The 22,018-nt window shown below is 37.2% G+C and overlaps 1 protein-coding gene across 1 annotated transcript in view; it reads right to left on the reverse strand.

The window, feature by feature from the left end:
* Window positions 1–17,898, reverse strand: part of LOC309491023 (uncharacterized protein) — a 143,764-nt gene extending 125,866 nt beyond the window's left edge. The window contains exons 1-5 of the mRNA XM_082160414.1: window positions 17,636–17,898; window positions 4,126–4,153; window positions 3,892–3,948; window positions 436–501; window positions 79–135 (exon numbers count right to left, since the gene is read on the reverse strand). Coding sequence (XP_082016540.1) covers window positions 79–135; window positions 436–501; window positions 3,892–3,948; window positions 4,126–4,153; window positions 17,636–17,701 — 274 coding nt within the window. The 5' untranslated portion in view covers window positions 17,702–17,898. The remainder of the gene's footprint in view (window positions 1–78; window positions 136–435; window positions 502–3,891; window positions 3,949–4,125; window positions 4,154–17,635) is intronic.
* Between the last annotated feature and the right edge of the window lie 4,120 nt (window positions 17,899–22,018).

Below are 22,018 nucleotides of genomic sequence, written 5' to 3' on the forward strand. Positions count from 1 at the left end.
AACACTAAAATTAACAAACTACTGAAATCATTTTCCTATTAACATGTTGAAAAATTGTCCATGAATAAAAATACTCACTTGAAAAAGTTGATGTTGGAGACTCAGCTGAAGAAGAGCTTATTGTGGCAGGGGGTGCTAAAATATTCAGATGTATAAATAGAAACATTATACAAGTAATATTTGTTGACATTGACAAAATGACATTACTGCATGAAATTAAATTCTGTTTAAAAAAAAAAAACTTTGATATGACAGCATCTGTAAACTGCATTACTACAGTTTTTTTCAACTGAAATGTCATAATTGTCTATCTATATTAATTATATCTTGTAGGTGCTGCTCCTTGACACAATGACCATATTACAACTTCATTGGTAATAAAAATTAATAAAATACAGCTATTAGTTTACACAGTTGTCCATGAACAATACTCACTTGTAGAAGTTGTTTCAGTAGATGTTGGATTGTCAGTTGAAGAAATGCTTGTAGTGACAGGGGATGCTGTGATATATGGACATATAAAGAAATAAAAAATCATTTACGAAATTTTACTTAGAAGCTAACAATGGCATATGTTTATACAATTCATTTTTGTATTACAATCAAAGTATTTTTGTTGGAAGAATAACTTACATTACATTATAAACATTTTAACTGGTAGGCGCTGATGTTTGATACTCAGGAAGTGACATAATAAATACGAAATAAGTACACTTATTATTTAAAAAAAAGTTTAATTTGTTGACATGTTTACAAATCCTTTTTGTATACAATGAAATTCTGCATTTCAAGAATTATTATCACACAAATATAGGCATAAAACAGTACACATTTTTTATTTTAGGTGCTGATATGTTTGATACTCAGGATGTGATTTGAAATACAGAAGTACCTATTACGTGTAACAGTAAAACAGAAGAACTTTCTAAGAATGTGTAAAGACAACTGTACATGAATATTTTCATGAATTTCATGAATTGTCCCATCATCTATTTTATTCCCTTGGTGACAGACTGTCTTCACCCGTGTCTTGTTTAGTTTATCTTTATCCTGTGTGCGTTTAAGCCCTCTGATTGGTTCAGTTCAATGACCTGTATTGTCTATGCTTGATGCCTAACTGTTAGATTATCTCTTGCGCCAAATTTTGTTCTGTGTTGGTTTGTTTTCTTTGTTTTGTTTCATTAGAAAAGTGAAAAGACTGTTATTGGATCCACCTCTCCCTTTCATCCTTCGCCTCCCTAAACCATAACAGAATACAGCGGCTAGAGAAGATAAACACATCTTCCAGATATTTGCAGCTTGCTCCTCTCCAAGGATGATCACTCCTTTGGGGACAACATCAGTGAGTCCCTAGACCTAACGTATCAGACCCATTACCACAACCGCTCACTGATCACCTTTTTTGGACTGGACTTAATGACATGTTAAAACAACTATTTCCCTGCCCATTTTTGGTCCTTGAGGGAGGTTTTATAGATTTTGTAGAGTTAGTTCTTGCAAAGAGTGGTTCCTCTTTCACCGTGGGTGAGGTGCAGGAAGACTATGATTACCACCTGCTTGCCACGGACCCATAGACTTAGCTCACACCTGCTACAGAGCCTGAGAATACAAGTCTGTCCCGGAGCTACAGCCAGCTGCCATGTCCGTCCCAGTAGGAGCACTAATTAAATTGGACATCATGAAGCAGAGTCCCACCCATGACCCCATAACGAGGTAGGATGTATCCCCTTCTATTCCATTTCGAATACTGGACACGGCAGTTCCTACTTGTTCCCAAGCCTTTCCTCCACCATTAACTCCTTTGTCTCAACTGGTTCCGCCCGGCTCACTGGCTCCTTCATCTCCACCGGTTTACTGGCTTCGCCTCCTCTGCTGACTTCATTGGGTTCTCTGAGGGGGTACTCTGCTGGCTCCAGCTGTGTCCGTGGATCCACACCCTTCACTGTCTCCGCTCATTTACCCAGCTTGCCTCATCTTCCTGAGACACCGGCTCTGCCTCTGGCTATGCATCCCTCCACCCTTTTGGCTCCACGGGCTGCTTCATCCCTCCGGCCCCTACTTTGTCCTCACTCCCAATGCCTCTAGCGCTAATAATAAAATACAGCTATAGTGTTTACACAGTTCTCCCTGAACAATACTGACTTGTAGAAGTTGTTTCAGTAGATGTTGGAGTGTCAGTTGAAGAAATGCTTGTTGTGATAATGGATGCTGTGATATATAGACATATAATGAAATAAAAACAAATATTTAAGAAATATTACGTACAAACTAACAATGGTATATGTTCATACAATACATTTTTGTATTACAATCAATGTATTATTGTTCGAAGAATAACTTATATTACATTCTAAAAGTTTTAACTGGTAGGCACTGATGTTTGATACTCAGGAAGTGACATGAAATAAGTACAATAATATTTTAAAAATCTAGACCTAACATCAGACCCATTAGCCCGACCGCTCACTGATCACCTTTTTTGGACTGGACTTAATGACATGTTAAAACAACTGCCCATTTTTGTTCCTTGGTTTTATGGATTTTGTAGAGTTAGTTCTTGCAAAAAGTGGATCCTGTTTCACTGTAGGTGAGGTAGAGGAAGACTATGATTACCACCTGCTTGCCACAGACCCATAGACTGAGCTCACACCTGCTGCAGATCCTGAGCATACAAGTCTGTCCCGGAGCTACAGCCAGCTGCTATGTCCGTCCCAGTAGGAGCACTAATTCAATTGAACATACTGGATCAGAGACCCACCCATGTCCCCATAACGAGATAGAATGAATCTCCTTCTATTCCAGTTGGAATACTGGACACGCCAGCTCCTACTTGTTCCCAAGCCCTTCCTCCGTTAACTCCTTTGTCTCTGCTTGTTCCACCCGGTTCCCTGGCTCCTTCATTTCCGTTGGCTCTGCCTGGCTCCTTCATCTCCACCGGTTCTACCCAGCTCCCTGGCTGCTTTATTTTTTGCTTGTTCTGCACAGCTCCCTGGCTCCTTCGTCTTGGCTTGTTCTGTGCAGCTCCCTTGCTCCACCCCCTCTACAGGCTCCATCCACTTTTCTGGCTCCAGCCGGTTCCGTGGCTTCACAGCCTCTACTGGCTCCGCTCATTTGCCGGGCTTGCCTCATCTTCCTGAGACACCAGCTCTGCCTCTGGCTATGCCTCATCCCTCCACCCCTTTGGCTCCACCGGCTGCTTCATCCCTCCGGCCCCTACTTTGTCCTCACTCCCAATGCCTCTAGCGTTGTCTTCCGAGCCCTCATCTCCGCCTCAGTCCTCTGACCCTTCGGTTCCGCCTTGGACCCCTGTGCCTGCGATGTCAATTTGGTCATTCATCCCTCAATCTGCCCCTTGGTATCCAGCCCATCTGACTCCACTTTGGTCTTCAGTTCCCATGGCTCCGCCCTGGTCAAAACTGGGGAGGGCACCGCCGTGGACCTTCAGCCCTTCAGAATCATCAGCAGAAGTGGATTCAATGGTGTCACAAGAGGCCTTTCCCATCTACTCCTCTGTGGTTCCTTCCTCCCTCTGCCACTCCTTGTTTTTTCTCTCCACCGGTCCCTCCATGGAGTCTGGGTGTTTTGGCCCTCCTGCCCACCCCAGTATGGATTATATCTCACCTTCTTACCACCTCGGGGTGGGGGAGGTAATGTTACGTCTAAGCTCAGTTAGTTTGTTCCCTTGGTTAATGATTGTGTTCACATGTGTCTTGTTTAGTTTCTCATTATCCTGTGTGTATTTTAAGTCATGTGTTTGTTTCAGTTCATTGTCCAGTATTATTAATGTAATTATTATTACAATTTACCACATTGACAATAAAATGAATAAACTCCTGATATCATTTTCCTATTAACATGTTTACCCAATTATCCATGAAAAAAAAGACTCACTTGTAGAAGCTGATGTTTCAGACTCAGTTGAAGAAATGCTTGTAGTCTCAGGGGATGCTGTGATATATGCATTTATAAAAAATAAAAACAAACATTTACTAAATAGTATTTCCAAAATAACAATGTTCATTCATACAATTACAGTCAATGTATTATTGTCAGAAGAATAACTTATATGACATTTTAACTGGTGGGATCTGATGTTTGATATTCAGGATGTAACTCTATACTCACTTGGATCACTGTTCTGTACATTCAACCCCTAGGAGAAATGTGAAGTTTAGGATTAATAGGATGAATACTTAATTCTGAGAGGACACAAAAATGGCTTAAACCTTGACTTTGACTCATTAACAGTCGACTTCAGACTTGACTTGAACTTCAGTCCAGACTTTCAACAACTTCCATCTACTTCAACACAATGTTGAACTAATTTAATAATATACGACAAATCTCTGTGCCAAAACCGTATTAAATTTACTATTATTTTATTAAGTTTCTATAGTTTTTGTTATAGGCTTATTTAACATTGATGCCTAAAATGAGATGAAATACACTGTTTCACCACTAAATGGGGACATTACCTTTTTTGTGTTTGACTCTTTAAACTGGTCAACAAGAACATGAATATGCGTAGTTATCACAGAACATATTATTACAGTTATTTCTGGGTTAGTTTAGTTATTAGTGAATTTGATGTTGTGAATGCTTTCATTTTTTTCAGTTTCTGACAACAGGAATAGTGAGAAACGGCGAAGTAATAGCCTACAACACGACAAAATGACTTTCAGGGGAAGTATAGTATACAATGTGTACCTAAAATCATTTCATGAAAAACATAGATGGAAACTAGCTTCTTCCCTCTCTGCTTTTGAAACAATGACACACTTTGCTCCAAATACCCCAGGTGAAGCATTAAATGAGTAATGACATCACCAACTTCCTTGTCACAAACAAAGAGCCTGTTAAAATACTGATAGGGGAAACCATCCAAAAACTCAATCTACTTGCTAAATCTATTAAATATTTACTATACTGTTAAATATCAAACCATCTTAATCTATTGCCATCAAGTAACTTTAAAATCATAATCCACACAATAGAACAACATTTATTTGAAGTTTCATATTCAATTTCAATTCATTTATAAATGTATTTGTATAATGCTTCCTACAATACATATAGTTTCAAATCAGCTTTACAGAAAATCCAGGTTTCTACATTACAATTTGACTGTGTCAAAATAATAATCATATGTCAAAAATTTACAGTTTTAAGATAAGACAAATCATGCAGTACAATATATATACAACAGTTCTTTCTGGTTCTCGAATCTGATTGGCTGAGAGCCTTTTCCAGCCATGCGATATTCCCACAGTATCAGCTTTCTAACCATTTCACCGCTTGTTTCACTCCGCTTTGAGACTGTCATAGCCGACAAACAAATATTCGGCAAATATCTTTTCTTTTTTTTTTTTTTTTTTACAAATACTACTGTTGTTGTGTCACGGAATGTAGTTTTAAGAGTTTTTTAGGTAAGAATGTAGTTATTTAGACCTCAAATATGTGACTAGTTTATATAAACATAGTGCCTATTTTACAACTTCTTTACAAGTTTTTGGAGATTGAGCTCCAGGCCATCAGCGGCAGTTCAGCGTTCATGTACCCGCAGAGAACAGCTTCATCTCGGCCAATCCTTCGGGAATTTGCTGCTGGCTCTTATGTAGATAGTGGTTAAACATGAGATATAGTTCAGTTGGGGTGTATCAAATGGGCAATCGTTGGTCTTATTAATCTATTGCATGCCATGTTCCAGAGCAAATCGATTTTAGTTAAGGAGAAAATTAAGTTTCATAACTTTATATTTAGGTTATATTTAATTTAAGTCCTGTATGGCCAACTAGAGCGCTGCTTTTGTACTTTTGACTGAATTATTTGCTTGTGTTTACTTCCTATTGACTTTTATAATGGCTATTGTTGTTCATTTAAATATTATAAAATGGTTAGTTCCAGTCCTTGACTCTGATTGGTCAATAGCTGTGTTTTATGATGCTACACCCAACGGTTCTATGTATCACTACACAACACCCCTAGCAACAGCTCTTAACAACATAAACATATGTTTGTTCTCATTGATATTGTTCTTTGAAGCTAGAGTAGAGTAGTTACAGTAGACATTTTCCTTCAGGTCAGTCCTATATTCATAATAAAAAATCTGTTTGAATGTCCGATGCAATATCTTGTCCTTTTAACAGTCAAGGGGTTTTCCCGTGCCCTAGTAATTTGTCAGTTGCGTCTTGCTTTTCCGTGTTCACAAGTTTGAGTCCTTTCAATATAAAAGTCTTGTCTACTGACCGACTCACTCATAAAGACAGTCTTTGCCGGTATCAAGTGGTGAAATAATGAATTTAACTTCTGTTGCCGTTTACGGTCAGGGACTATTTTTCCAGCGGAAGGAAGGCTTTTAGTGATTTTCCTTCATGAAAGTTGCATAGATATATATTTTTATAAAACGTTTAGTTCCAGTCCTTGATTCTGATTGGTGTATGACTACACAACACCCTTAGCAAACACTCTTAGCAACTTTAATATTGTTCTCATTGATATTGTTCATTGAAGCTTACTGTATTATATAGAATAGTAGGGTATTGTGAGAGAGAGAGATTAGCAAGTGTATTACCTGCATTTAAATATAGGTCAGTCCTATTTCCATAATAAAATAATCAGTTTGAATGTGCACTGCAATAACTTGTCTTTTTAACAGTTAATGGGTTTCTCCATGCCCTGACACTGAACAGCGCTAGGCAAAGCACTTGTCAGTTGCGTCTTGCTCCGTGTTCACAACAAGGTTAAGTCCTTTCAATCTAAAAAAATTTGCTACTGAATGACTCACTCATAAAGACAGTCTTTGCCAATCTAATGGCGTATAATAATAAAGTAATAATACAAAATAATGTATTTTCTGCTGCTGTTCATGATCAGGGACTACTTTGTCAAGCGGAAGGAAGGCTTTTAGTGATTTTATTTTACTTCATGAAAGTTGCATTGATACATACTTTTTTAGCTTTAATATTTCTATTGTGTGGTAACCATTTTATGAAAGCAGTAAGGTACTTAAGGCTAGTGCTGTTTCGTGAATAAGTCCTGGCTGAAGGGGTTGCAGGCGCGACGCGAACAACACCCTTCATACGTGACTTATTCACGATACAACACAGCCTCTCGTACCTTATTGCTTGCATAAATATTATTTTACATAAATAATATGCCGTATTTGGTATTGAGAAAAGTTCCATTAGTGATTGCAATTTCAGTGACAATTACATGATTATCATTAGATGGCGGCAAAGACTGTCTTTATGAGTGACTGATCGAAAACAAGGAAGTTGTGTTGGTGCTGTCATTCTTTTAAAAAATATTTTTTTATAATGGATAAAATATTATGGACATTGACCTGAAGAGTGAATGCTATATCAGATGCAGGTAATACACTCGTTTAGTCGATCTCTCTCTCATAATACTACACATAATACAATAAACTTCAATGAAGCGACTCAACAATCCTTCATTACTAGTTCTAAAGTGATGTTTTAGAATTAGTAACGGAGGCTTGGGCTCAACTGTTAAACTGTCAATTTGAGACTTTAATCTGTGGCGGAAGTAGTTCTGCACAAAAGACTTTTTTTTAAAGACACTCCATTGTTGTTTCTTATTCATTACACACTTGTGCCGTTGAACTGCTGTATAAATGCAATATCACACTCGTAGCTAGGCAAAATGGCTGTATATCAGCACGCTGTGATTACATACCATTTTGCACTGCTACTCGTGTGATATTGCTCATATATATTTTGTGACGGAACGGCTGTCTCCCCATTTCTTATCAGCGCCATATATATATATATATATATATATATATATATGCAATTATCTAATCAACCAATCACATGGCAGTTGCTTCAATGCATTTAGGGGTGTGATAAATAAATACACACCTACACTCACCTAAAGGATTATTAGGAACACCATACTAATACTGTGTTTGACCCCCTTTCGCCTTCAGAACTGCCTTAATTCTACGTGGCATTGATTCAACAAGGTGCTGAAAGCATTCTTTAGAAATGTTGGCCCATATTGATAGGATAGCATCTTGCAGTTGATGGAGATTTGTGGGATGCACATCCAGGGCACGAAGCTCCCGTTCCACCACATCCCAAAGATGCTCTATTGGGTTGAGATCTGGTGACTGTGGGGGCCATTTTAGTACAGTGAACTCATTGTCATGTTCAAGAAACCAATTTGAAATGATTCGAGCTTTGTGACATGGTGCATTATCCTGCTGGAAGTAGCCATCAGAGGATGGGTACATGGTGGTCATACAGGGATGGACATGGTCAGAAACAATGCTCAGGTAGGCCGTGGCGTTTAAACGATGCCCAATTGGCACTAAGGGGCCTAAAGTGTGCCAAAAAAACATCCCCCACACCAGTGGTTCCCAACCTTTTTTTGTCTGAGACCCCCTTTTTCCCAAGAAAATATTTTAGGGCCCCCCTTCACATTTAATGATATTATTGCTCTTGTAAGCTAAGGATGACAGAATATGTTGTTTTCAAGCAAACGGTATGTTTACTATAACCAGATATGTTTATGCACAAATAATAGCCTATAATATTGAAAATACAATAACAAAAACATTAGTAGGCCCTTTGTAGTTTAAAAACGTGAGCCTAGGAGTAGCCTATAAATTGGCCCTATTTCAAATGCAATAACAAAAATATTCACACTGGTGTGTAGGTAAAAAAAAAAAGAAAGTATATATAGGCTATTACTAAATGACTTCTGTCTGGGACCTCAATACTTGCATGTTATTTGTGAGGCTTTATCAATGTGAGGCTTTATTTTTGACGCTTTTGGCGCTATAGCGAGTGATTATAAACGTTTATTAACAGAATAATGCGTCTTTCGGAAGAACATTGTAGCCGGAACTACTTCTCTCTGTGTACGTCTATGACGAGTCACGCAGGTACTGGGCTACTCCGCAGCGGCAGCGATCCGAACCAGTGTGAAATAGTCCCAATGTAAACACTTATTATAGGTGTACCAGGATAAGTGGGTTCAGGATAAGACAAAAACACGGATTGGAAAATGGATTCATGATGAACTCGCTCATTATATACATTTTGTAAATTTTGAGCAGAAAAAAAGTTAAGGACTTTTATTTAATGCTCATTGCTCAAAACTATTCAAAATACGACGCGACCCGCCACAGAGCTCGCTGAGGCCCCCTTGTGGGCCGCGACCCCCCCTGTTGGGAACCGATGCCCCACACCATTACACCACCACCACCAGCCTGCACAGTGGTAACAAGGCATGATGGATCCATGTTCTCATTCTGTTTACGCCAAATTCTGACTCTACCATCTGAATGTCTCAACAGAAATCGAGACTCATCAGACCAGGCAACATTTTTCCAGTCTTCAACTGTCCAATTTTGGTGAGCTTGTGCAAATTGTAGCCTCTTTTTCCTATTTGTAGTGGAGATGAGTGGTACCCGGTGGGGTCTTCTACTGTTGTAGCCCATCCGCCTCAAGGTTGTGCGTGTTGTGGCTTCACAAATGCTTTGCTGCATACCTCGGTTGTAACGAGTGGTTATTTCAGTCAAAGTTGCTCTTCTATCAGCTTGAATCAGTCAGCCCATTCTCCTCTGACCTCTAGCATCAACAAGGCATTTTCGCCCACAGGACTGCCGCATACTGGATGTTTTTCCCTTTTCACACCATTCTTTGTAAAGCCTAGAAATGGTTGTGTGTGAAAATCCCAGTAACTGAGCAGATTGTGAAATACTCAGACCGGCCCGTCTGGCACCAACAACCATGCCACGCTCAAAATTGCTTAAATCACCTTTCTTTCCCATTCTGACATTCAGTTTGGAGTTCAGGAGATTGTCTTGACCAGGACCACACCCCTAAATGCATTGAAGCAACTGCCATATGATTGGTTGATTAGATAATTGCATTAATGAGAAATTGAACAGGTGTTCCTAATAATCCTTTAGGTGAGTGTGTGTATATATATATATATATATATATATATATATATATATATACCAGTGATGGAGTACTCGAGTCCTGGACTCGGACTCGAGTCCGACTCAAGTCCCTATTCTCTGGACTCGAGTCCGACTCGAGACTCTATTCTCTGGACTCGTGACTTGACTTGGACTCGCGGACTGATGACTCGTGCTTGGATTCGGACTCGAGGATATATAAAATCGGACTTGAGCATTCATCAAATGAATAACGTTGGATGAAGTTTCTGACCAAATAGGTAATACAATTTTGATTTAAGATGTTACACTTTTCCTGTTTCGGGCTCCAAGACCGGTCGGGATCTCTTTTTCGTACAGAGAGAAAACCCCGGCCGCGCGCTCACTCACAATCTTCAAACAACACTAGTGCTGTCTTGCTCCCTCTCCCTCGCGCATATTAATCAAAATCGATTGACACGATAGTAAAAGGTCGAAAGAATTAACTTTCACGTGGAGCATTCGGAGATTTTTTCTCCTGAATTACCGCGGGGTGTGAATTGTTCTAAAAAAGCGTTCCGCACATTCAGCTGACATAAACAACAATTTCAATAAACGAAAAAACCTATACAGTGATGAAATGTTTTCTGTGTTGACACAAATCTTGTGCGATGTCCTAAACTGCCGAGATAATCACACAACGCGTGCCGTAGGCTACACGTCCATTAATGACACGTCCGATTCGCGAACTAATGACTCCTTTGAACCGACTCACTTTAATGGAATGGTTAAAACAACTGTCCATCTGTCCAACAGTGAATTCACGAGACGTCTGAATCGGTGTAAATCTGTAACACTTTACAATAATGTTCCATTTATTAAACTCTAGTTAACTACATTAGTTAACATTTACTATTAATAAACTGCACTTCTACAGCATTGTTAAAGTTTATTTCAACATTTAGGCTACTAATAGCCTACATTATTGAAATCAAAAGTTTTTAACACAGTGGTGTCATTTTTGTTTAATGTAGACCCTCTTTTACAATTATGTCAGCTCTTTAAAGGTGCCAGAGTGGAGAAATGTAGGCAGTCTTGAAATATAACACAGACTTGATGACTCGACTCGGACTCGAACACTGGGGAATCGAGACTCGACTCGGACTCGAACTCGAACTCAGGTAATGGTGACTCGACTCGGACTCGACTCGGACTCTTCTTTGGTGACTCGGACTTGGACTCGGACTCGAACACTGGGGACTCGAGACTCGACTCGGACTCGACAGTTGGTGACTCGACTACAACATATATTGTAGTATATACAGTATATATAAATAATATACAACAAATGAACTGTCCCTCTCCAAACAAGCAAGTTTGTCCAAAAAGCAGGGCTGTCATTCATTAATACTGCTTTGTTATTCGTGAGCTACACTAACCCGCATATTGTCAATTAAAACTCATCTCTGTGTCTAGCAGAAGAAGAGACTTTGGATTTTTGCCATATTATTTTTTGGCTTTTTTGGCTAAATAATTATTTAGAATATATTTATAATATTTAAATACCTATTTAAAATAAACACTTCACAAAGCATAACACACTCCCTGATTCTTGCCATTTCATAAAACCTTAAGTGTTTCTTTTTTAATTAATTTCATGTAAAACAAGTCTTTCTGTCATTAAATATAAATGATAATTACAGTAGATGACATAAATCCACAATATGTAAGAAATTAGTATGTGTCAGCCTTTTATCAATCTTGGTGCTCCTGTAGCAAAAAAAGAAAAAAGAAAAAAAAAAAGCATATGTTAAATGCACCAAATGTTATTAATGCAAAATTTGCATAGCATATCTGGGATAAAATGTAAGTGGTGTAGTGGTGTAATATTTAAATGTTTTATTTAGTACTTATAATCCCCCATGTTTGCATATTATACCGAATAGGTATAACAATTTTCATGTCTGCAATACAAATAATTAAATAATTTTGCTAGTTTCGATTTCCTGGGAACATGCTGGTAAAAACACTGGGATTAAGCACATAAACTGCACATAAACTGAACACATTCACAAACACTAAATTTGTTTTTCCATATGTAATTTGCATAGGTTTCCTTATCAGAGCCATGGAAAATTGTTTGGTTACTTTTCAAGAAAATATTTGATTATGCTAACTAATTACTTAATTATTTTATTGTTTATTTATTGGTTTCAATTGTCCTCTTTCCTACTCATCGTCTACACTAACCCACAGCTTTACCTTTTTACCACAGCTTTACCCAGATAATCAGACAAATTTAGATTGAAGATTAATATATTTTATCTTGTCTAGTATGACGGATATTCCCAGTCCTGAATGCTGTTTGGTCAATGCAGCATTTCAGTTGATAAAAACAAGCAATAGAAATGATGCAAAACACTAGTTCACCTCACTTAATAATCTGACTTTCAATGAGTTTGTTTTAAAAATGTGTCTTCAATGATCATAATCACTGAAATTTACCCAATTAAAATCACTGTTAAATTTTGTTTTGTTTTCCAAATCAAATTAACGTTGATATCGCAACACTGTTTCAACAAATGCTAAACTTTTTCAATTTTAATTTAAAACATTTGTGAATATGCACTGTATCTGTAATTGCAAGTGAAGCTTTTAAATGGGACAAAACTGAAAACTTACACACAGTTTAGTTTCACTAGTTAATAGACACATGTAGACACAAAACATGTATGTAAATTATAGAGACCGAAACTTCCTATTATTTGTATATTATTTGTACTCTAGTCTAGTTCCTTATGAGATTGGCCTTATACTTCACTACAATATATACTGTATATTTCCCTATGTATATCACATAGACTATACTTGCTCTGTTACAAGTCCTGCGTCATTCATTTAAACTCCAAAAAAAAAGAAATGAAAATTTTACAAGTGATATGTAGCTCTGTACCTATTCAAAAAGTATGGATACTGTACAATCTGGTTTATAAGAGGTTTGCAGTATACTGGAAAATTAAATGCTATATGGTAAATATTGATCTGAAAGACACACAATTACAGTATCAGTATCTACAAGCACACAAACCAGGGTTTGTAAAGTTTTCATAAACTAATCATGCAAAATAGTACATGTCTTTTCTTATCATACCAAATATACAGTAGACCGAATAACTCTGCACCATATTAAAATTATTTCGTGAGAAGCAAAGGGAAGCTGGCACCATTAGAGATGCAAATTTTTTAAGAGAAAGCGGCTTACATGAAGGAAAAAAAAAACAAAAAAAAAACATGCCATGACACAAACACAGAATGAATGAGTATCATCATGATGTTTCATAGCCATATGACTTTATTTCCTCTATTGGACACATAAGGAGAAGCACATACTAGTTGCTGTTTTCCATGCAGTTAGTAAGTCCCCATTGCGGCATAACTAGGAATATTCCAGGTACAAGTTGAGCAGTATAATTTGTGGCATAATGTCGATTATTATTATTATTATTTGTTAAAATCTGAGTATTATAACTTTTACACAGTGTATTTTTTCATATATTTTACATTATACTATTTTATATTATATTAATTTAATAATTATATGTTTTTATTAAGTATATTATATTAAACATATTGTTTACGTCTTGTGCCTCACTGTAGATTTATCTTTTCTTTTTTTTTAAAGAAAAGAAAGGGAGGAACAAATGGAAATAAAATGTTGTGGTAATCAACAGTATGCCACAGGGGCTGTTGATTGAGCTTGATTTGTACTGAATATTCATTTGAGCTTCAAAAAGATGTAAAAATATGCTAAACATAGTCAGACTATGTCTTTATGTGAGGAATAAATAAACATTTAAGTCATTATTCATAATCTTTTTAGTGAATGGGGGGAAAAAAACAAATGGGAATGGGATTTTTGTCACTTAAAATGACAATTTAGTCACAGTAAACGCCTATTCAAGATACGTAATAGTGTCATTCTTCAAGTGGGGGCTAAAACTTCAGGCCCACTCAAAAGCTGCTTTTGGAGTGACAGAAGTTTCTTCAGGATTTTGGTTTGCTTGGTCATTATATTCCTGACCTTCTAGGATTCTGTTATTGTGCTAAACTCTATGGCCAGAAGGGCAGGCCTGAAGGCAGTACTACTTCCGGTGGGCTGGGAGAACGGGATGGCCAAATCGATTGAGTGGTGAGAATAACAGGAAAAGAATGATGTAAACTTCTTGAGGTTGGGCTTTCCACCCCGTGACCTCCAGACAGTCTGGACTGAGTCTCAGGTTCATACTGAAGCTTTGATACAAACACAAGGCTACTTTCGCTGTTCTTTTCTAGATGTTATTGTTGAATCCCAGGAGAGAAGGTGATCCTAAACCCTTTCAAAACATGTTCATTAACCGGCTAAATTATTTGCTAATATTGGCTAAGAGCCTAAATTATGTTGCAACAGTCACAACGAACATTTCAAGGCCTATCATTTTAATTTATGAAATGACTGAGTTGAGATAGTGATTCAAAATGCCCACATCATCACCTGTCATGATCTGATCCTCTATAAACAACAAGCAACAAGCACATTTGCATTTGTGCAAGTAATTCCATCTACCTGCTTTCCATTCAGAGCTGGCAAAGCCATTTATCAACATATCTTGGCCTAAGATATAAGAATGCCTACAAGGGTTCCTTTGTGAAAAAGAAGTACGCATTTTAAAATAAATAAAAATTACTTAGTAATATACGGTACGGTAAGTGCGAACTGAATGTATTGTTTTCGAACACTTGATTGTATGTTATTTACAATTAAATGAAAATGTATTGTAGCTTAAACGACAAGTTCGGTATTTTACACTTAAAGCCCTGTTTACAGATCGTTTCTGATGAAATAGAACAGTTAAGATAAAATTTTGGACACATGCTGCTGTCCCGAGAATTTTAGGTTTCTTTCGAAATTTCATAATTTATCATATTATCTTTGAAATATGGTTAAATCGTACTGCTGAATGTACTAACAAGCATTTATGGTAACTACGGATGTAACCCTGGTTCCCTGAGAAAGGGAACAAGACGCTGTGTCAGATTGACCCTATGGAAACGCTCCTGCGTGAGCCGGTGTCTGAGCCATGTGTGCCAATGTGCCAATTAAATTGGCCTATGAAGTAGTCAGGTGACAATTCTAAATGTCTAAAGGGAGATACCCAGGCATGCGTGGGTTACATCAGTAACCCCCAAGACATTCCCTTTCAAGGGAACTCAACGGTGCATCAGAATGACGCTATGGGAATATCAATGTCAACACCACCATACTGCAAAAATGCCTGGTTAAAATGTGATTAAGCACAATTCTGGAGCAAGCCAGGAAGGACAGGACAATCACTGGGAGGTGGGGGCATGGTTGCAATAGTATTCACCAACAAAAGAGTTGGGCAGGTTGCTGCCGGAAGATAACTAAGCATAGTACCAACACAATATTCCTGACCTTCGCAGTGAAAAATTTGCGCTGAAAAGGCGTAAACAGAGTTATTTTTGTGGCTGAGTTTATTGCATATGCATTTGTAGGAGTTTCCCTTTCAGACGCAAAATTTATGGGAGGAGAGTATTTAAATGAATCACGCAAGGTGATTTACTAAGGTTTGCGCTCGTCAATTTACTGGTATTTGCGCCATTATTTACCAAAACATGTCTTAAACCAGACGCTAATTTGCACTGCTCCTGGTAGATTGCGTTGGTCATTATTGAAATGATCTGACTGTGTTCTTTAATTTGTGCGTCGTCAGTAGATCATGCACAGAACTTTCCACTCCCATCTGAGCTTTTTTGGAATTCACGCTCTCACGCTAATTTGCCCTTTTTAGTAAATCTGGCCCCTTAAGTATATTACCTTTAAATGTAATATCAAATAACACATACTGTTAAAATTATAATCAGGTATATGTGCTTTATTATGTTAGTCAACATCAAAGTAAATGTACTTTTTTAATCCATTAACAAAATATTATTAAGACAATGATTCACAATGTTCTTTAGAAAACAAGCGAAACATTTCATTTAACATTATTACAAACTAAGTATAATATACTTTTATGATTTGAAGGACACTACAAGTGCACATTCAATACAAATAAGTGCACTTCCTTTTCACAAAGCAATAGTTCGTTGAAAATTTCTGTAATTTCATGTTTATTGTCATTGTGATTTTGGTTGGATCTCTTTAATAAATTGGTTGATTTGTTAATGAACTGAAATGATTCGTTTTTTCTGAACTCATTCATTGCAAATGTCAGTCTGTTCATCAAACAAAGCTTATCATATTACTTCAGAAAAAGGAAAATAGTGCACACGTCATATGAAACACAGTTATAATACTTCTATGCTTTTGTGTCCTTTTTGAAACTTGAAAGCTTCAGTCTCCATTCCCCCAGTCACTGTAATTGCATATAAAAGAGTGAAGTGAACAGAACAATATTAAAACATTTATTTTCATTACCAGAAAGAAATGGTTTGAAATGACATATGGATGACAGAATTTGTATTCTCTGCTAATTAATTATTTATATAATTATTTAAAATGTCCTACTTCTTTACATTCCTCTGCGCATAACATATATATATATATACACACACACACACACACACACACATATACATATATATATATATATATATATATATATATACACACACACACACACACATATACATATATATTATATATATATATACACACACACACACACACATATATATATATATATATATATATACACACACACACACATATGCATATATATATATATATATATATACACACACACACACACACATATATATATATATATATATATATATACACATATATATACACACACACACACATATATATATATATATATATATATATATACATATATACATATATATATATACACATACATTATATATATATATATGTGTGTGTGTGTGTGTGTGTGTGTGTGTGTGTGTGTGTGTGTGTGTGTGTGTGTGTGTATATATATATATATATATATATAAAACACAACATATTACAAGTCTGACTTCCTAGAGTAAGTAGAAACTTCCCAGGAAGATTGTCGGAAACACACAATACACACATCTCACTGTAAATCAGCCAATAAAGATAATGTCTGGAGACAACTTAAGTGTGTAACTGGGTCTTAGCTAATCTAGAATCCTGAGAGTTTAAATTAGATTTTAAAAGATGGTTTTCCTACTTGATCAGCAAATGTATTTGTCAGCATCTTAATTTCATAACTGTGAACCCAGAATGTACAGTATTTGGACACTTAAAGCTCAGCTAAAAACTTGGGTTTTAGTGGATGTGTAAAGTCAGTTCACTTCAATTAAAATAAATGGCACTTTATGACATGCAATGATACTAATTACACTTTTAGTGTGTCTTAAGTCTTTTTTTTTTTTCATTCGATGTAGGCTAGCATGTAATTAATAACCGTTAAATGAAACACAGAGTAATATGACCTAGCCAACTATTTCAAGAATTTTTCAATGAACACAAATGATTAAATGACAACAACCCATGTACTTTATCCAACAAAACTTAAGTTCGATCTTTCTTTGCAGGCAAGACTTTAGGAACACAAAATCAGTTAACAGTAACAAGTGTGATTACATGAACTAAACTTGTGTTTTATCTTAACAATCAAACATCACAACAATAGAAACTTATGCTAAATAAAGAAGGTGTCTTACCTGGAGAATGACAAGGAACAGAAGCGCTATGGCTTTACAGAAAGTTTTGACAGAAAGACATCCCATCTTAATTCACGAATCCTGATATTCCTGAGCGGCGATCCTCATATCATCTTAAGATAAGTTTCCCCGCGACGAACCTCTTTAAACTGTCAGGCTGGTCCTTGTCAAAACCGCACAGAGCACTGATGTGAGAGAGGTGTGAGTTCTTGCTGTCGCCAGAGTTAAATGTTACTGTTACGGTGAATTACTGGCATCGCTTCACTATACTTCACAAAAAAAATTATTGACTGCTATTCCGCCCCCTTAGTCCAAACAGGAAGTTAAAATGTTCACTATTTTGAACAGGCCACTGGAAAACGCAAACTTCATGGAAGTATTTTTTTTATTTATTATTATTATTATTATTACTTTTGGATATATCCAATGAGACCTATTTAAAAAAAATAAACAAAATAAAATAAAAATGAATATAACTTGTGTTTAACGTTTCTCTCAATTCCTTTCATTTTCCACTGTTAGTTGCACTATATATAAAGGCCTATATATAATATGATATAACATTGATATTGATATATTAATAGTCAGAGACATGGAGGTCGTAAATTGTTTACATGTACTCTATTAAATTCCTTTGCCCAACAATACACATTCATTTCATTGTAACTGGCTATTGTAATGTTTCTCTTCCTGTAGATTCAGAGCCCATTCTAAACATGTTTACTTAAGTTCGGGACGAAAATAGTACTAATTATACTTGCGCAATGCCCATGAGAGGAATGACCATGTTTGCACACAAATATTTAGAAGTTCTGAAGCTTTTCTTGGAGATTCAGTGTTTACTATGATGACTGAATGATATCGCGTTCAGATTCATCTTTGTAAAGGGCCATGGAGGTGGCCACGGGCCCTGTCACTGTCCCACGTCTCCTGGGTCTGGGTGGTTCCTCTCAGGGAGGTCATTATCCAGCTTCAGTTAAAAACCAGTCGCTATACTCTTGTTTCTGAGTGGGCACCATGTAATCAAAGAAACCCAAGGCACCAACATACAGATCATATCATTATATACCCAACTCTCTTCGAATGCGTAATGCGAAATGTTACAATATTGTTATTTTCACTGTCCTGTTAGTTACGTCAAAATGTCAATCAGCACTGGAAAGTTACTTTTGAGTTACAATATTGTGTTACTTACTCCTTAAAAAAAGTAACTATTACTTAGTTATTTTTTATGGAAAGTAATGTGTTACGTCACTTTTGGGTTACTTTTTCTAACCTGGGATGGGCTTGTTTGTTTGTTCTATTTTTGAAAAATGTAAATGCCCTTTCACACCAAAAGTGTATATGCAAAAGGAAATGCAAATTCCTGTCTGTCCAGTAAAGAGTGCAGCTCATCTAAACGCTTCAGCTGTGCCACCATCCTTGATTTGCAGAAGAAAAGTAAGCAGGAGAAGAACATTCAACACTTTTACATTAGCAACAAAAACAAAAACGAAACACAAATGAAATGTTTATCTAAAGTCATTTTTGCTCATTATATGGTTGAATTGGATCATCGAAAGTCAGCAGTAAAGACATTGGTTAATAAAGTGAGATAATAAGGTACATTTGTATTATTTAACATATTTAATTATTGCAGGTTTGCTTGTTATATGGGGCTTATATAGGTACTACATTTGGTTTGAAACTTACTTTATTACTGTTAAAAAAATGCATATAGTATGAATTAAATTAATGTTTGTTCCTGTCATGTGACCTACGTTGTCCAAGCAAGCGATAGTCATCATTTCACCGTCTAGGTTATAGACCCGATATAGTCTGGCTATGAGTAACCCACTTCTAGCCAAAATAACCTTGAATTTTGTTACTGGCGTAAAAATAACTTGCGAGATGTATAAAATTCCATCATGTAAGCAAAGTCAAAAGGGATTACATGGGGTTTGGTTTCATTTCTTTGACATGTTCAATTGTGATGCCTGTGCATCTATTCTTGGGCAATGGTTAGACTTCCATCAAATTTCCACTGACAGCCCAAATTTTGCATTGTTTTTGCCTAGACTGTGTTTGAGCGCTGTGTTTGGATGACTATTAGATGTCAGTGCCATTTACAAATCCTCTTCCGTGGCCTGAAGTAATAGGTCATCCGGGAATTTTCCCACTAATGTTTTATGAATATGAATTTCACATCCCAGCTGCAGAAACTCCCTTCGTGACAGAGTTTATTGGAAGTGTTTTGCTCATTTTCTGCTGATTATTGGACTTGTTGTCTGTGTCACACTAGCAGACTAACGGAGTGACCAGTGCTGCACAATTAATGGTAAATTAACACAATATTGCCAGTTGCACCAGCTCTGCGTAAGTTAAGTTAAGTTACTTAGCGTAGTTTTGATGTAAATGGGCACTAAGTTACAACTTAATACGCACTACTAAATATTTTTGCGTTGCATCATTAGTTGAAGCATAAGTCTACATATAAACGAAACTAAATGTTTACAGAAGCCTCCGATCAGGAGTCACAGTTGGAATAAAACAGCAGACTGACTGAAATGCATTAAAAAGTAGACAGACTTCAATTATTTAGACATATATGATAATTTTCAGACTTGTATTGAGATCAGCCAATGTTAGAGCGCGCTGTCACGAAGTTTCCACCAGTTTTCTTTACCCGTGATGCCCTTTTTCTTGGTTTGGGCCACCGCTTGGGCCACCCTATCAATATGTAAAGTGCTTTGAGTACCCATAAAAGTGCTATAAATGCAACAAATTATTATTATTATTAATATTATTATTGCGTTGCTGTCTTTCCGCAAGCCAATAGCTGCATTGCTAATCATGGTTTCGAGTATCGATAAATCTGCTCTTTCCAATGAACACAATAACAGTCAGTAATCCTAAGGTAACTTTCCATGACAACGATGTACTAAAAATGGAAACGTTTTTCTTTGTACAGATGACAATGTTATCAAAACAATCCCCATTCACACTAAAAACGTTGTATTACGCATGCCAGGCCAGTAGTTGGCGATGTCACTTTGTAAATAAATATTACGCGCCTGCGCACATATGCATTATTTTACAGAGCACCCGTGTCAAACGTGCATGCCGATTGGCTGAACATGCCGTCACCGTTTTCAAAGATTCATGTTTTTGTGCTTAACACAGAGACGAAAACGGTATTTGAAAACCCGTTTTCAAAAGCTTGCGTTTTAAGGCCAAAACAGTCAAAACATATAAAAGTTTTTCCGTTTTTAGTTGAAAACATTGTCGTGTACACGGGCCCCTCAGACAGCTTAATCCAGATATTTTAACAAATATGCAAATTAGTTTGAAGAACCAAGTTAGCTAGAGATCAGTTACCACAATTAGAAGATCTGGCATCTGTCAACCCTGCTGAAATATCCAGCATAAACCAACATGGATTCCAGGCTGGTTTATGCTGGTTAGTGTTGGTATAGTGCTGGTCCAGGCTGGTTTATACTAGTATAGTGGTGGTCCAGGCTGGTTTATGCTGGTAAAATGCTGGTCCAGGCTGGTTTATGCTGGTATAGTGCTGGTTTATGCTGGTATAGTGCTGGTCCAGGCTGGTTTATGCTGGTATAATGCTGGTCCAGGCTGGTTTATGCTGGTTAATGTTGGTATAGTGCTGGTCCAGGCTGGTTTATGCAGGTTAGAGTTGGTATACTGCTGGTCCAGGCTGGTTTATACTAGTATAGTGGTGGTCCAGGCTGGTTTATGCTGGTATAATGCTGGTCCAGGCTGGTTTATGCTGGTTAGTGTTGGTATAGTTCTGGTCCAGGCTGGTTTATGCTGGTATAGTGCTGGTCCCGACTGGTTTATGCTGGTATAGTGCTGGTCCAGGCTGGTTTATGCTGGTTAGTGTTGGTATAGTGCTGGTTTATGCTGGTTAATGTTGGTATAGTGCTGGTCCAGGCTGGTTTATACTGGTTAGAGTTGGTATAGTTCTGGTTTATGCTGGTATACTATAGTGCTTTTCTAGGCTGGTTTATGCTGGTTAGTGTTGGTATAGTGCTGGTCCAGGCTGGTTTATGCTGGTATAGTGCTGGATTATGCTGGTATAGTGCTGGTTTATGCTGGTAAGTGTTGGTATAGTGCTGGTCCAGGCTGGTTTATGCTGGTTAGTGTTGGTCCAGGCTGGTTTATGCTGGTATAGTGCTGATCCTGGCTGGGTAATGCTGGTTAGTGTTGGTATACTGCTGGTCCAGGCTGGTTTATGCTGGTTAGAGGTGGTATAGTGCTGGTTTATGCTGGTATAGTGCTGGTCTAGGCTGGTTTATGCTGGTTAGTGTTGGTATAGTGCTGGTCCAGGCTGGGTTATGCTGGTTAGTGTTGGTATAGTGCTGGTCCAGGCTGGTTTATGATGGT

Source organism: Leuciscus leuciscus, assembly GCF_965113295.1.
Source record: "Leuciscus leuciscus genome assembly, chromosome: 25".
In the NCBI taxonomy this organism is placed as follows: Eukaryota; Metazoa; Chordata; class Actinopteri; order Cypriniformes; family Leuciscidae; genus Leuciscus; species Leuciscus leuciscus.